At 30.8% G+C, this 16,729-nt stretch overlaps 4 protein-coding genes across 4 annotated transcripts; 1 reads left to right on the top strand and 3 right to left on the bottom strand.

Moving 5' to 3' along the window:
* Positions 1–4,493: 4,493 nt before the first annotated feature.
* On the top strand, positions 4,494–5,103 carry BDBG_17565 (uncharacterized protein; the record flags this gene model as incomplete). Its single annotated transcript, XM_031725255.1, has 1 exon — positions 4,494–5,103. Exon 1 carries the CDS (start codon positions 4,594–4,596, stop codon positions 5,101–5,103), a length of 510 nt encoding a protein of 169 aa, XP_031580011.1. The 5' UTR covers positions 4,494–4,593.
* Positions 5,104–8,556: 3,453 nt separating this feature from the next.
* On the bottom strand, positions 8,557–8,981 carry BDBG_17564 (uncharacterized protein; the record flags this gene model as incomplete). Its single annotated transcript, XM_031725254.1, has 1 exon — positions 8,557–8,981. Exon 1 carries the CDS (start codon positions 8,875–8,877, stop codon positions 8,557–8,559), a length of 321 nt encoding a protein of 106 aa, XP_031580010.1. The 5' UTR covers positions 8,878–8,981.
* A 187-nt stretch (positions 8,982–9,168) lies between these two features.
* On the bottom strand, positions 9,169–9,537 carry BDBG_17563 (uncharacterized protein; the record flags this gene model as incomplete). The annotated part of the gene is made up of 1 exon (XM_031725253.1): positions 9,169–9,537. The coding sequence occupies one exon, from the start codon at positions 9,535–9,537 to the stop codon at positions 9,235–9,237; it is 303 nt and encodes a 100-aa protein (XP_031580009.1). The 3' UTR covers positions 9,169–9,234.
* On the bottom strand, positions 9,538–9,942 carry BDBG_17562 (uncharacterized protein; the record flags this gene model as incomplete). The annotated part of the gene is made up of 1 exon (XM_031725252.1): positions 9,538–9,942. The coding sequence occupies exon 1, from the start codon at positions 9,739–9,741 to the stop codon at positions 9,538–9,540; it is 204 nt and encodes a 67-aa protein (XP_031580008.1). The 5' UTR covers positions 9,742–9,942.
* Between the last annotated feature and the right edge of the window lie 6,787 nt (positions 9,943–16,729).

The following is a 16,729-nucleotide window of genomic DNA, read 5'->3' as shown; positions in this document are numbered from 1 at the left end:
ACTGTAGTTGAGACCAGACTCTCATACTTTGCTATTTAAATATTATGAATAACTGAGAGAACAGTGTTAATTGCAGAACACTGTTTTCTATCTCTCATTTATTCACTGAATAAAAGAGAATCACTTATAGAGCTTATAAAAGATAGTTAAGTAGCTATTATCTTTTCTAAAATCTTTTCTAGACAGTTCAATAGAGATATTACTCTATATGACTTAGAAATTGAAGTTTTTCTATTAGGTTTTGTAAGAATCACTTCAGTGACTTCTCTTCAGTATTCAGAATGATATCTATTTTTCAAGAGATTGAAAAAGAGCTCAAAATATTCATTCTTTAAGTAGGAATATATATTTTGAATAATCAAGTGATTAATTGAATCAGGATCTGCAGCAGTTTTAACAGAACTTGAGAAGATAGCTGACTCTAATTCATCTTATGTAAGATCAGGCCATTCCCAGTCATTTTCATCAATATAGTTGAGAAGTAATATATTCTCTTCCTCTGAATCTGAATCTGAATCTGATGAGTTCTGAAAGATAATTCTTATAAAAGCTTGACATTTTTCCTCAAAAGAGTTTGCTGTATATAATTCATTTTGAAACTCATATTCTAAGACTGGAAGTTTTGCTACACTTCTTGTTTTAGTATAGTTAAAAGCTTTAAAAACTTTCTTTTCTTATGCTTCTTCAAGAAATTTATTCCAGCAGTCTGTTTTAGCTCTTTTAATATCTGAAAAATATTTATTTCTGACAGCTTTGAACTCTTCATCAGATATTATATCATTCTTTCAATCTCTTCTAGCAGTAGCTAATTCTTTTCTTTTAGATGAGATATTCTTATTTCATCAAGATTTTGAATACTCAGAAGATTTTCTCTTTGAAATATTATCTCTAACACTTGTTAGAATAATAGATGTAATAAGCTTCACTCTATTCTTAAGCATTTCATTTGAGATATCTTGACCAGAATTTCAATATAGCTCATTCTGTCTTTCAGATTTTAACAGTTTTATGCTTTCTTCAACTGCTTTTCAATCAGCTTTTTCAAAGTTATACTGATTAGAGAGAAGAGGATTTTCACTCATTTATTTTTCACTCAGTTCAATATCAAATTGAATAATCTCATGACCTGATTCTGATGTCTTATTTGAATTAATAAATCAGTTTACAAGTCTTCTTTTCATTAGATTTTGTGACATGAAGATTAGATCAATAATAGACTTCTGTTTCATGTCTTTTCTAAAGAATGTTTGTTGATCAGACTTATTAATCAAATCTATTGAATACTCAAAGATTCATTTAATCAGATTATCAGCTCTCACTACTCTCTTGCATTCTGAATTTCATCAGAGATGATATGCATTGAAATCTCCTACAATTATAGAGTTTCTTGATGAAGTTATGTTCAGAAATTCTCTATCAATTGTCCAGATATTGTTATTTTTCTTCAATAACTTTTCATTATAGATATTTATGAGCTGTATAGTATCAAACTCATTTTCTTTATCTATAATATCACTCATCAGAATATCAGGGTCAGACATGATATCAAATCTGAGATTAAATTGATATCTTAATCTCTTTCTTTCATAGATCACTACTCTTGACTTTATCTCAGACTTTTGAGATAGAAAGCAGTAGTCACTTGAATGAGAAATAATGTAATTTTACTCAGCATCAAAATTCGGTTTCTGAAGTAGTATAAAATCAACTTTTTATTCAAATGTAATTTGAAGATAAGAATAAATACAATTTGAGTTTCTATTTATATTATTTTGAATAAATGTGATTTTTGAAGAGTTTTTAAACTTTTTTTATTGTTTTTGTTGTATATTCATATTAAAAGAGAGTAGAGATAGAGTAGAATCTAGTCACTATCATCAGATAGTAGATTATAACTATTTTGAAAAGTAGAGATCTCAACTGCTTGCATTATATCTAGTTTATTATCAGAGTCATTTGTCAATTCTCTAATCTTAACAGAAGTTTAAGAATTCAAATTCTGTTTACATTTAGCAGAAGAATTGAAGTTTGAAGATTTAGATAGTTGAGAGTTTCTTCTTTTTAAGCTTGCAGTTATAAGTCTACTGACTTGACTCTTCTCTTCAGTTCTAGATTAACTTTGAGCTTTATCTTTTCTTCAGTTCTTTTGAGTTCTAGAAGCAAATATACATTCTTTTGAGCTAGATGTATGTTTTTCTTTACAATTAGAGCACTTAAGCAGAGTGTATTAACATATTTTATCTCTTTTTGAGCATGTTTCACATTTATACTCACTAGTTTTATGATCTCTGGCACAGAATGCATATTTTGAGTCTCTGAAACAGAAGATTGCAAAGTGTCTATATCTTTGACAGTTTGAACACTGTGTTTGAGCTTTGAGATTCATTCTTGAGTCTTTGTATTCATGAACTCTTATTTTCAAATCTGCTACTCTTACTTCAGAGATCTTTGACTGTTTAAGTGTCTTTATATATACTAGAACAGAGGCATTTCTCCTGCTTTATCTGAACTCAATTGAATTTAGTTATACAGGCTTCTTTCTCACTTGAATAGAGTTGTATTCTTTCAATTCATTTTTGAGAAGTAGTATTTCTTCTTCACAGTCAAAAATTTCAACTGAAATATTATAAAGAATGAATTTATCTCACTTTTCATCTCTCTCAGATAGAATTATTGTGTTTAGCAAAGATTCTACTGCTAACTTTCAGAGATTCTCATTCTGAATAAGGAATTCAGCTCTGAATTCAGGCATTGTAGTCAGAATGATGAAGTTTCTAAAGAATGATGACTCAATTGAAGCTATAACTGGTTTTTGAACTTCAATATCAGTCATCAACTGAGAAAAGAACTGCTGATTAATTTCATTTCTGATTCTGAAAATGAGATTTGAGTTTAGCTTGTTTCTTTGCAGAATGTTCTGATTTAAGACTTTGAGAATAAGTCTTCTATTTCTGAAGATTTGAAAGTTTTTCTCTTTTTATATTTTCTTTTTCACTTTTCTATGAATAGAGGTATGAACAGTATTCTTCTCAGTTTTCTCAGAATTTTAAGCAGGTTTTGAGACAGCAGATTTAGAGATAGCAGATTCAGCTGCTTGAGTATATGTTTTCTTCTGATTTAAAGAAGAAGAAGAAGTAGAAAAAAAAGAAGAAGAGTAAGATGAAGAGTCAGTGATTTTATAAGAAATTTTCAATGTTTTTTGAACTGTGTTTGAGATTTCAAGTTTGAACTTGATCATCTCCTGTAGTTGTCTAGTCTGAGTATGAAGAATTAACAGAACTTCTTCATTCATCTCACTCAGACACTGCTTTTCAAGAATCTTACTTGATTTTTCAAGTTTCTGTATTTTAAGAACTTGTTATTTCTCTATTTCTTCTTTCTTTCTTCTCTTCAGAATTTCAATCTCAGAAATAGCATTTGAGAAAGCATCTTTTTTCATATTAACTGAGTGTATTTTTAAACTCATTATTCTCACTCAATGAAAAGTTGATCAGACTGTTTCAATTGAGATATTTCTAAGTCTGTTTTCAATTGAAAAGTTAGTCAGACTGTTTCAAAAGAAGAATAAAAGACTTTTGTATATAAAACACCTGATTTTTTTCACACTAGTTCAGTAACTAGATTAGATTTTTGAAGAGAATCTAATAAACTAAAATTGATTTTTGAGATAAATCAATAAAATCTTTATAATCTCTTTCTTGAGATACAGTGAGAAAGAGTATGATATCAATTAATAATGAATTAGATGATATAACAGTTTTTAAGAGAAAAACTGACAAAAAATAAATTAATTTTTTGCAGAGAAATTGATTAAAACTATTCAATTTTATTCTAAATCATTCAATTCTTCTCACACAACAAGTGTGCAACTCAAATCAGTTAATAAAGAGTGTAAAAAAGAATTAAGTATTAATGAAAGCTCTTCAGTCACTGGAAAAGTAATTCTTACTTAAAAGAATATGAAATTATGATAGAAAACAGCTCTATTTTTTATTCTTTGTAAGAATATTATATAAAACTCAGAGAAAAATACCTTACTTTTTCAAGAGAAGTAAAAAACTATTTCTAAGATCTTTTTTTTGTATTAACTGCTGTAGAAGAATGAGATAGAAACTGCTAAGATATGCACTACTATATACTCTCTATCAAGACTTTCCCTCTTCAGAGTCTTGATATTATAGAGAATATAAGTCTATTTCTATATAATAATATAAATATTGTCAGTGAGATGTAGAGGAACTGGTTATTTATATCTCAAAATAGAAGACTTTGTTAATGATTATATCAATATAGAGTTAATTCTCAAATTCAATAGAAATCTAGTATTGCTGTTCTCAATTTCTTACAGAATCTATTGAATATTGAGATATTAAAGCTAGATTTAATATATCTCACTGTACAGGGATCAAAGGCTCAGTCAGATCTTGAAGTATACTGATTTTATAGTTATTGATGTGCTGTTGACTCATTGTTCACTGATTATGTATTGAATGCTGTTGCTGAGGTATCTTTTTGTATTATTCTGTCAGGGATGAGCCAGATTGAGAGGGGTAGTACAAGGGTGAGACTTGATGTTGAAGTCTAGATACACTGATGACAGACTGTGGAGGTTGCACTTCAGAAGAGTCTGTTGATTATATGCTTGATATTATTGCTGAGGTATCTTTTTGTATTTTTCTGCCGGGGATGGGCCAGATTGGGAAGGGCGGTACGAGAGTGAGACTTGGTGTTGGTGTTTTGAAACATCAAAGATGGACAGGGTTTTCGCGGAGGTCGCTCCTCGGATATCTCCACAACTACAGGTTGGGGATCTTCCAAAATCAAGAAGATTGGTGCATATGGCTAGGTCTCTTCACCTTACAATTTGTATGGCACTTTGGCCCGGGGTTGTGGTGTGGTAGGGGAGAACAGGGGATAATCCCACACAGGAGTTTTGAACAACGTCCGGTTCACATTTGGCTGGATAACTCCACCACCACACAGGGTATGCGGTCGGCGATGGGGTCAGAATGCTCGTATGATCGAGGGCTTTTTGATGGATCTATCGGCGGGTTCTTATTCGAAAAATCGAGCGAGTTCGTGGTGGAGCTTTTTGGCCACTAATTAAATTAGATCTAATTTCATAAATGATACTGAGTCTCTCACTCTGAATTCTTACACACTCAGATAATGCAAGAGATGCATGATTTATATAGAATTAGTTATTCAGGCTGTAAACAACTGTATAGAATGATCTTCTGAGAGTTCTACTAGTCTGAGATATTAAACAGCATTAGATACTTCATCTGAAACTGTAATTACTGTTCTTCTGTTATCTCATGAAAGAACTGTAGAAAAGATCTATTGAAATCACTCAATGTCTCTGATAGAATCTGATGAGATGTAACAATTGACTTCACTATTAATCTATCTGAGAGTAAGAGTTGTAGAAACATTCTGATTATTGTGAATTAACTGAGTAAAGATGTAATATTGAAATCTTATAATAAGATAAATACTGAATAAGTTATTAAAGCTTTTCTACAGAGTCTGTTCTATTAAATGTATAGATTACTGAGATCTATAATATTGAATTGAGACTGTCAATTTATGAGTGCTCTCTGAACAAGAATCTGTTAAGTTCTCAAGATTATACACTGTCTATCAACTGTCTATCACTCTGAGACTGATAATGTATCAGAACAGATAATTCAGACTGTGAAGAATTATCTCTATAAGTTCTATAATCACTTATAAGATAATTGATATAATCTTCTTCTACATGCAGAGATCACTATCAACAGTTGAGATACTGTTTTAATAGATATAAGTCTGTTCTTTCTTATACACAGATATCACATGAAAGTGTTGAATCTTCTAGAGACTACACAGTTCACACTGAACCTTCACAGTCTGATTCAGATCACTGATAATATAGTAATAAAACTCTGAGATATCTGTGATTGAACAGAGATCTTCATAATAACTGTAAAACAAGATTAAGAGAATTAAATCAATGTTCACTGAGACTCTGCTGAATAATATAAGATAGAAGATCTGATATAATTGAATCTTAAGAATATATAAATCACATATTCATCTTATACACTAGATTACTGTTATATCAAGTATAAAGTGATTGAAGTTCTAGATAGTCACAACTACTGTCTTAACACATCATCAGAAATTTATAATATATTCTACACAAGCTTCTCTGCTGTGCTATCACTGATTCATTCTCTTCTCAGCTGACTTCTGACTGACAGTTATCAGATATTATAGAAGAAGATAATGAGCTTGAGTAAGAGATTGAGAATATTCTTGATAAGAGATCTCATGACTGCAGTTAGCAATATCTTATGAAATGAGTTAGCTATAATTAACTGATCTGAACTCTGAGTTTTATATTATCTGAAACAGTGACTCTTGACTGATGAGAACTGCTTCTGAAAGAGAGAACTAATGTGACAGGCTGTGCTTAATCAATTATATAGACTATTCTGTTACACTTCACAGATTTCAACTACTTTATTCTTGAACATGTACACTCTGATTCTCAGTCATTCTCAATCACTGATTCTCAGCTGCTACAAACATGTGTATATTCTCTCACCTTGAAGCTCCACCATGTACATCATCACATATGCATATAAATATTCATCTTGATTGCTGATTCTCGCACTTTCTTCTTCTTTTCTTCTCTAATGTTTTTATCTTTGTTATATAAGACCTATCAATATTATACTAATCTATTCAGTGTAGGCCTCTTACACTTATTCTGTACAGCAGTTTCAGATAATATATACACTTCTAAAGAGATTGTGAACAATTGTAATAAGATTTTCAGATTCAGTATAGTTATCTATCTGTGTAAACATTTAATCTTCTACTACAGATTTAAGACCTGGTTTTCTCTATTCTTATTAATGATGATAATTGTGTTGATAAAGCTCTTTATAGTGAATACTTGATCTGCAGTGAATGTTAATTATTGTTTAACTTCTGTCTCAGTCTGTCACTGTGTATGCAAGACCTTAATTTCATTTAGAATTCTTGTATGTGTACAGAGCTTTGATTTCAGTTCAGCAGTCTTAGCTGCTTTTCTTACTACTTTGAGTAAACTCTCTGAAAGGTTCTGTATACCTTCTAGTTCAGATAGCAGAGAAGAATGTTTATATTAACTAGAGAAGGTATTCATTTCAGTAATTTCTCATTGATTGTATAATATCTATCATTATATCACTGTATTATTATATGATTTCTGTTATTATTGTATAACTCTGATGATAATCATCTCTTCTTTTTATTCTTCTTTTGAGTAGAGAGCAGACTTCTTTGAATCTGATTTACTACTCTCATCTCTTTTCTCATATCTCATCTGTTTGCATACAATACATGGTATTCATCTGAGTGTGAAGTTTTTCCCTTAACAAGTGAAGCAGTATTAATTAAATACTCTTTCACTTATCACTCTTTATACACTATCTTTTGAGATGTTTTTAGAACCACACTGGCATGATAACTATGAATTACTTCATAGATGAAATTATCACACTCTGAAAAAGTCTGTGCTTCTTACTGATTTTTAGACATGCTATCAGATGTGATTCAAAGGTTGCTTGAGTCAGTGTATGATTACAGGCATACGCCGGCTTCTTATATACTGTACACTAAATTAATTGGTGGCCGCTATGGCCCCTTTACATTCGTAAGCAAGTTCGGAGGCGGCCGCGTTATTATCCGGCGGTTGTACGTTCTTCCGAACCACACCTGCACTCAAGAAGTTTGAGATGAATGTGTAGAGTTATCAGTTTCTGATATCTCAGAATAGTGCTTATTCATCATCTCTTTATAGAGAGTTCTGAGTCTGTTGTTTCTCTATCATATATCAACACTGTGTATCAATCAGTTTTGATTTCATGAAGATACTGTGAGAGAGGTTGAACGTGGTTAGTTGTTGTTATCTAACTAGTAGCTAGTGAAAGCTAAATATATGTGTGTGGGTCACGTGGGTTAGGGCTTGTGTAGTAGCTCCAACACCCCCCCATGCTACGCAGGCCAGTTAACCCATGCAGTCAAAAGCGCTCAAATTATTCAAATCTGCAATAATAATTAATTACACAAAGTAGAGTCTAGTTTTCTCATAAGGACTAGCTCCATACATGCAAATACACGCGAATATGCAAGAAAAAACACTCAAATCCGTCCTTCCTGTATCTGTATTACCCCCCCAGTCATCTGAACACTGCGGGGTCTCATTTCTCATATTTTTGTCATTTTATTGTTATTGTTATCGTGGTTATCATATAGGCACACTCAGTGGCCTGGTTATCATGGGTTATCGTGGTTATCATATAGGCACACTCGGTGGCCTGGTTATCGTGGGTTATCATGGTTATCATATAGGCACACTCGGTGGCCTGGTTATCGTGAGTTATCATGGTTATCATATAGGCACTCGGTGGCCTGGTTATCGTGGGTTATCATGGTTATCATGGGGTATCATCTTTATCCTGGGTTATCATATGGGCATTCAACAGCCCGGGTATCATGGTTATCGGTATCATGGTTATCATTTTAGTAGACATGCTCAACAGTGGTGTATGTAGGCGCTGAGCTTTCATTATTATTCTTTGTTCTATCCTTCCAATCAACAGGACGCTTTTCAGGGTGTGTGAACCAGCAGTAAGGCTCTTCATGGCCATCCTGCTTGCAGTGGGTGCACTTCTTGTTGTTCTTCTTATTATCCTTATCCTTCTTGATGGTGTCTTTGGCATTCTTTGTGTCATCTCTGGCATTTTTGTCATCCAACGGCAGGCGGAGTAGTATATCTCTGCAGAGATCAAGGAAACCATCTTCTAGTGATGTGACATTATCATTCTTTGCTGCATAGTCCATGCGATCTCTGATAAAGGTTGACCACTTCTTGGTGAGGCCGTTGAGGAGCTTGTTGAAGAATATGAAGTTGGGGATATTAGCATATCCAAGGCAGATATACTCAACGCGGATTGCAAGCAGGCATTCTATGAACAAGCAGTTGAAGCCATCATAGGTGGCAGTTGCACTGATATCATTGAATTCCTTGGACAGGCAAGCTCTGCAGATTTCCACCCATTCTGAAAAGAATGCTGCTATGATGTTTCATAGAGCAGCAGAACTTAGGGAACCTTGAGGTATAGTAAAAAGAGATTTGGCTTCAATAGAAACAGAAGATCATACAAAATTGTATAGCCAGGAGTTGCATTCCTCCCAGAATCATTTCATATCCTTAGAGGCATTCTCCAAGGGTTTTGTAGTTGCATTCAGGAGATCTTCTGTGTGAGATTGCTTGATGACAAGCAGAATCTCTTCCTTCCAAATGGGATAATCAGATGTTGATTTGAGAAGACCTGGTTTTTGAAGGTATTTGACGCGTTCACGGAATTCTTGAAGGACTCTGCTCAGTGCAGGGGTGTCGCCTTGATTTTGAAGGTATTCTGCAAGATCAGGGCTTAGATCATTGCCATCATTGACAGTAGTTGTAGCTGGAGTGCTTTGATTGGCAGGGGCAGTTCTCATTCAGTGTATTTCCTCATCCTTCTGAGCAATAAGCTGCCTCAGAATGGTGGCTTCATCATGGTCTGCCATATCTTCGGGTTCTGGAGGATTATCTTGGGCTTGATTATTGCATCGTCTTCGCGCGGTTATTGGTGTTGGAAAGAATCCAGCTATCTGATTCTCTGAAGTCTCTTCGCGGTTGATCAATCTCGTATTGACAGGCATTTGATATGGGGTATTTGAATGAAAAAAGCAGCTATTTGAAAAGCTTATTGTATGATTATTGCATGGTTATAACACTTCATAGAAGTGCAAGGGCTTCATAACCTGTGAGAGAGGTTGAACGTGGTTAGTTGTTGTTATCTAACTAGTAGCTAGTGAAAGCTAAATATATGTGTGTGGGTCACGTGGGTTAGGGCTTGTGTAGTAGCTTCAACAGATACTTCATGTGATGTAATTAAATATATCAGTTAGACTGTTTAATCTCACAGCATTCTTAACATCTTTCTTGAATTGAGAGATTGTCTTGCCTATATAGCTATTCAGTTTATAAAGGTTGAATTTCAATCTTTCACTGAGATTAGAATCTCATATAACTGTAAAGATAATAACAGAATGATTATTAACATTCTGTGATCAATCTGTAGAGAATCTCTATTAATAAAGTTTTTTCAGTTGTAATTTAAGTTCTAGAACTCTTTACTTCTTCTTCTTTATCTTAAATATTATCTTGAGATGTTTTATCTGTTAATCTGATATTATCTTGTCTGAATGACAGACTTCATGAGAATCAGCATTAAGCTGTTAAGTAGATCAGAGAGCCGGCCTGACTGTGTCAGAAGCTGTATTTAAACCAGCTTTAAATTAAGAGAGTGTTTTGAAATGTTTATTAATGAAGCTTTTAAATACTTCAGAAGAATGTTCACTGACAGATTATAAGTGTGAAGAATTATCATTATCAACTGCAACTGACACAGTGAAAAGAATGTGAGATTATAAACATGTATATAAGTGAGATTGTATTAAATCTGTCATCTTAATATTCATTTATTAAATTCTTGTCAATATTATTCTCTTTTTCTTACTTTTTTACAAATGTGATGCAGTTTCTGCAAACTTCTTTTTTAAGTGAGCAGTAGTATTATTGATCAACAAGATCTCAAATACATCAATACTAATAGAATAAGACAATTTTAACACCTGATAGATGTATTAAATGAAGCAGTAGTTAAATAATAATTATATTGACAAGGAATTCTGAATTAACAGTGTTTTTGCCTAAAATGAGTCTTATAACCTGTGAAAGGTGTAAAGCTTGTGTGATTAAAAGATTGCTAGCTTGTGAAAAGTTATATAATGAAAGGATTAGTAAGTCAGATCACGTGACCTGACATCTTTACTCTGTAAATATAAGAAATTCTTAGAAGAGAATTCTGTGACTCATTACTCTATTCATAAAGTACTAAAGAGTGAAAGAGAATATCAGATCAAAGAGATTGTTAACTCAGAGAAGTAAGATTATAAGCTCTGATTCAAGGTTCAGTGATAAGAGTATTCTGATAAAATGAATAAGTTCACTTGAGACTTATCTGAGCAGATAAGATATCTGTAAAAGCTAAGACATAACTTTCATACTGTGAATTCTGATAAGTTAGAATAATACAGTCTTCATTAAGAATCTGATTGTGATAAAGATATTAATACTATTATTTATAAACTCTAGTCTACAAGATAATAAGTTTCTGCTGAGATAAATAGTTCACAGTGTATATAAAGAAAAGAAGAAATCATATTATTATTAAAGTTATAAATAAAGAAAAATAAAAACAGAACTATGAACATAATTTAAAGATTAATAAAGAAAAAATAAAGAAAATTCACACTTATATTCTTAATATCTGTGATACTTAATTTCTCTGTAACTATTAATTCTTCTCTTAAAAGAAGCAGAAAGTATCATATCTATGATACAGACAATTATTGCATTTAATATAAAGACTGCTAGAAATACACAGATTTCAAGAGAGCTGAATATCAGAGTCTATACAGTTGCAGCAGAGTCTTGAAGACTAGTTATCTGTATATATAATCAGATACTTCTTACAAAGCTGTGTTTACTCTCTCAGTTATACTGAAGTATTCAATCTGAAAGTAATTGAAATGTGAAGAGAGAGCTCATCTACTCAGATTAACTTCTATCATGAATTTATAATATTCACATTGTCTTAATTATCTGAATTTTATAAGTTCTAAGAACTTATCTCTTATTAATAATAAAATTGCTGAAATGCGCTGCAGTGTAAAAACTGTTGATAAAGAATCTAGATATATTTACATATATCTGATTAAAGATTATACAGATAGAGAGAAGATAATTATAGATCTTTGAGACTGCAGAAATCACTGACAGTACTGAGAGCTTTATAGAAGCTATTAGTTAGAGTCTGTAAGAAATTACTTACAGAAAAACTTATGGTAAAGAGTGAGACTGTGCTACTAAAAGTCAGAGACTGCTCTAAGAGAGGTATGAGATTGACTACTGATCTGAAGATTGAGTGCAGTGACAGAGCTGAGAGAAATAAAGATACTATTGTAGATGATGATGTCTCTACTTTATAAGTTAGTAAAAAGTGATCAGAGAAGTTGTAGAGATACTTATAAAAAGTGTAACAGTAGTCAGATATTATTTATAAAGATATTAAAGTTGAAAGAATTTTTATTCTTAAGAAGTTCTTGAATTAATATATAAATATTGTCAGGAACACTCTCTCTCTGTCATCTAGATAAAAAGACTTTGTAAATGAATGAGAATACTCACAGTTTATAAAAATAAGAGCTGTTATAGAAAAAGAAAAAAGAAGATGAGATTTCACAGATAGATCTGAGATATTTATACTACTCTAGAGAGATTTATTAACACTATAAGTGATTTTATAAAACAGTCAGATTGCTCTAGTAAATAAAGAGTGATTATAAATTGCAGATCTTTATCTTTCAATATAACTATAAAAAGTAATTATAGACTGTGAATATCTTAATTCTACAATTCTACAGAGTTGATAAAAGAAAAGAAAATTTCTTACAACTCTATAATATCAAAGAATGATAATTTATAAGAATGAGTAAAAGATTAACTCATAAATACTTCTCTTTAATAAGAATAATCTTATAGAAAGTGATTTATCTGTAAGATAAATTTATATAATAATTATATAGAAATCTTACAGAAATAATTGAGAGTCAACTGAAACTCTTCTGTATAAAAGATATGAGATAAATCTGTATAATAATCAGAGGAAGATCTGCAGATTACAAAGAATCTTACAGAATAAGAAACTGAGTGATAGACTCTTTTCTCTTTATAGTAATAAGGAATTGTTTCTCACTAAGATTTTTTATAGATATGAAGAATTTTTAGTGAGTATTACTACAGTGCTGAGTCTGATTCTATGAAATCACTCAGTGAAAGACTTCATAGATAAAGTCTTAGAGAGAAGAGAGTATATAAGAAATTCTGCTTCTTACAGATTCTTTATCTCTATTTCTATCTCTTATGTAATTAATAGAGTTAGCAGCTCTTGACTACATACAACTATATAGACTGAAGTTCGCGAATACTATTTATAACATAGCTTAAATACTATTATACATTTAATCTCTACATTTATCTTTCTATCATGAATATTTCTAGTACTTAATAGTATATATCATATCAAGCTGTAAACATCTGAATGACCGCCTGCGAGCACTTATTCTTAAACTAGACAACTACAAGAGATGATTGAGTTCAAACTTGGAATTTTAAACACAGTTTAAAAAATATTGATAACTTCTAGTATAATCACTGACTCTTCTTTTCTTCTTCTTCTTCTTCGTCTTCTTCAAATAAGAAGAAAATGTATGCTCAAGTAGCAGAATCTGCTGTCTTTAAACCTGCTATCTCAAAACCTGCTCAAAATTGTGAGAAAACTGCGAAGAATATTACTCAGACCTCTGTTCATAGAAAAGAAGAGAAAAAAATATAAAAAGAGAAAAACTTTTAAATCTCTAGAAATAGAAGACTTATTCTCAAAGTCTCAAATCAGAAGACCTTGTAAAGAAACAAGCTAAACTTAAATCTTATTTTCAGAATTAGAATTGAAAGTAGTCAGCAGTTCTTTTCTCAATTAATGACTGATACTGAAGTTTAAAAATTAGTTATAGCTTCAATTGAGTTATCTTTCTTTGAAAATTTCATCATTCTGACTACAATGCCTGAATTCAGTGCAGAATTTCTCATTTAGAATAAGAATCTCTGAAAGTCAGTAATAGAATCTCTGTTAAATACAATAATTCTATCTGAGAGAGATAAAAAGTAAGATAAATTCATTCTTTATAATATTTCAGTTGAAATTTTTGACTGTGAGAAAGAAATACTACTTCTTGAAAATAAATTAGAAGAATACAATTCTATTTAACTGAGAAAAGAGTCTGTATGACTAAATTCAATTGAGTTCAGACAGAGTAGAAAAAATGCCTCTGTTTTAGTATATATAAAGATACTTAAATAATCAAGAATCTCTGAAGTAAGAGTGACAGATTTGAAAATGAGAGTTCATGAATACAAAGACTCAAGAATAAATCTCAAAGCTTAAACACAGTATTCAAACTGTCAAAGATATAAATACTTTGTTATTATTATTATTATTATTATTCTTCAATTATAGATGTATGCAGTCAGAGACTATAACATCTACCTGAGAACTTTTAGTTCTCAGGGTTTTTCCTATATCTGTAAAGTTAACTATTATACATTCATCAATTTCAGATATGCAAAATCAGAAAATTCCAGCTCAGAATACAAAAACTGTTTACAAATTACAGTGTTTTAACATCTTCTAATACTTTGAAACCATTTGACAATATCATGACAAAGGAAAAGAGAAAGAGAACACAGTCTTAAAGATAGACACATTAAATAGATAGATAGAAAGGAATTGAAAGGAAAAGATAAAGTAAAGAGAGACTATAACAAAACAAATTATTAAAAGATAGTATATAGCTGTTTTAACAGACTATATCTGATTGATTTTCTCCTCTTCATATTCAGATAATTCTGAATTTAGCCATTATCTTATAGCTGCTTGAGTTTCTGATAGAAAGTCTATTAAGTATTTAATTCCTGTCTCAGTTGAGAATAAGAATCTCATATTTAATTGATTTAGATTATACTTCTCTTTCAATCTGACTCTGAGACTATTGTATAATGCACAGTGCATTACAATATGCTCAGAATTCTCATTTACATTGCAGAATGAGCATTCTATTGAGTCAAATCTATCATCAAATCTTTGTATATAAGATTTGAAATAGCCATGTTCTAGTTTCAGCTGTATTATAGATGAGAATATTTTCTTTTTATATTTAATTGAACAAGATTTTCACTTGAGTTTTGTTTCAAATCTTGAATAATGTATACTCTTCTTTTATTTCTGCCAGCTTTCATTTCACTTATCTAAACAAGATTCTTTTATTTTTCTCTTTATAAAAGACCAGGACACAATTTTTTGAATAGATCTGCTTAATTCTGCACTCTTTTTTACAGCTGAATCAGCCAATTCATTGTCATGAATATTTATATGAGCAGGAACTTAGTGTAGATGAATTATCAGCTTTGATATTCTTCTCTTTTGAATTTTCAAAACAGAGTTTAAGATCAGTTCAAGATTCATTTAATTATTATGAATCTGACTATTTCTAAGTCTTTTTAAAGCAGCTTGACTATCAGAGAATACTCATGTCTCTTTCAAACTATTTTCTCTTTTATGAGATTTTATTTCTATGAGTTTGAAAGCTTTCACTATTATAAATAGTTCAGTATCAAAGACTTCAGATTCACAGTCTAGATTTCAGAAATCTGAGATAAAATTAATATTATCTTCAGTATAAGCAATGCCTGCATCTAATCTATTCAAATTTTCATTTTTTGAGTCATCTGAATAAATCAGAATAGAGTCTTTTATATTGATTGTAGAAATTCTCTTCAAATGCTATTCATATTCTTTCTCTTTTAATAGTTCACTTATTTGTAAGTTTAAAAGAGATTCAAGCTTTTCTCTTCAGAGAGATAACTTCTCATGATCAACTTTTTCAATATTTAAAGAAGAAAATTGATTTTTAATCAGAGAGTATAGTCTGTATAGTTGAGAAGACATTTTCTTTGAAGAATTATTTTCATTTCAATTAAGAAATCTATTTCAATTCAGTTCATTTTCAGAGTTAATTGATGAAAATGAAGAAGAGACTCTTTCTCTGATTATATGATTTAAGCTTATCTTTATAACTCTCAGAGCATAGTTCATACAGACCTTTTCAAATCTAATAGCAGAAGAAGGAATTGAAGCTGCAATTTTCATTACTTTAATAGAAGATGATTTGAATGCTCTCAGAATTCTTCTCAAGACTCTGTTTTACAGACTTTGAAAGAGTTCAGTGAAATTCTCTTGATTATTTCATCAAACTTGAACTTCATAATCAGCTACTGATGTAATACAGGCTATATATAACTGTCTTATAGCCTGGAAGAATAGATCTCTCTCTGTATTTGATAGTCTGATTATATTGTTTAATAGTCTTTCTGCCTTGACAGTTCTTTGTTGAATGTGATATTTAAAATTCAACTTGAAGTTTGATCATACTTCTAATCATTTGATATTTACACTGGGTTTAATCTCTCTATTTAAAAGAGTTAGAGATAGTTCTTTCTCATTGAATCTAGAAAAGAAATGAATTAACTCAGTTTTATTCATATTAAATTGAATTTAATTAATATCTGCTCTAACAAAGATTTTCTTTACAGCTTCTTCAATCACTTTTAAATTCTCTTTGATAGTTTTTGAGCTGTAGACTAGATCAATATCATCTACATAACTCAGAGATCACACTATTCTTATATTTCTATTTTTGAATAGATATACAGTGTATATTGTAAATAAAATAAGTGAGATTGAAGATTCTTGTAATACTTCTATTTTTATCTCAGTCTTGTCTTATTTCATTTCATCAAAGAAAAGTTGTATAATTCTTTTAGATATAAAACAGTTAACTCATTTTATTAGAGAAAGTAACAGTTTTAACATCTTCAATATCTGAATTAACTTTGACTTTGAAATATAATCAAATACTTCTTTTATATCAATAAAAACCTGCAGTTGAGACCAGATCTTCATGCTTT

Source organism: Blastomyces gilchristii, assembly GCF_000003855.2.
Source record: "Blastomyces gilchristii SLH14081 genomic scaffold supercont1.17, whole genome shotgun sequence".
Lineage (NCBI taxonomy): Eukaryota > Fungi > Ascomycota > Eurotiomycetes > Onygenales > Ajellomycetaceae > Blastomyces > Blastomyces gilchristii.
The sequence above is the reverse complement of the archived record's forward strand: the minus strand, read 5'-3'. Positions and strand labels throughout refer to the sequence as shown.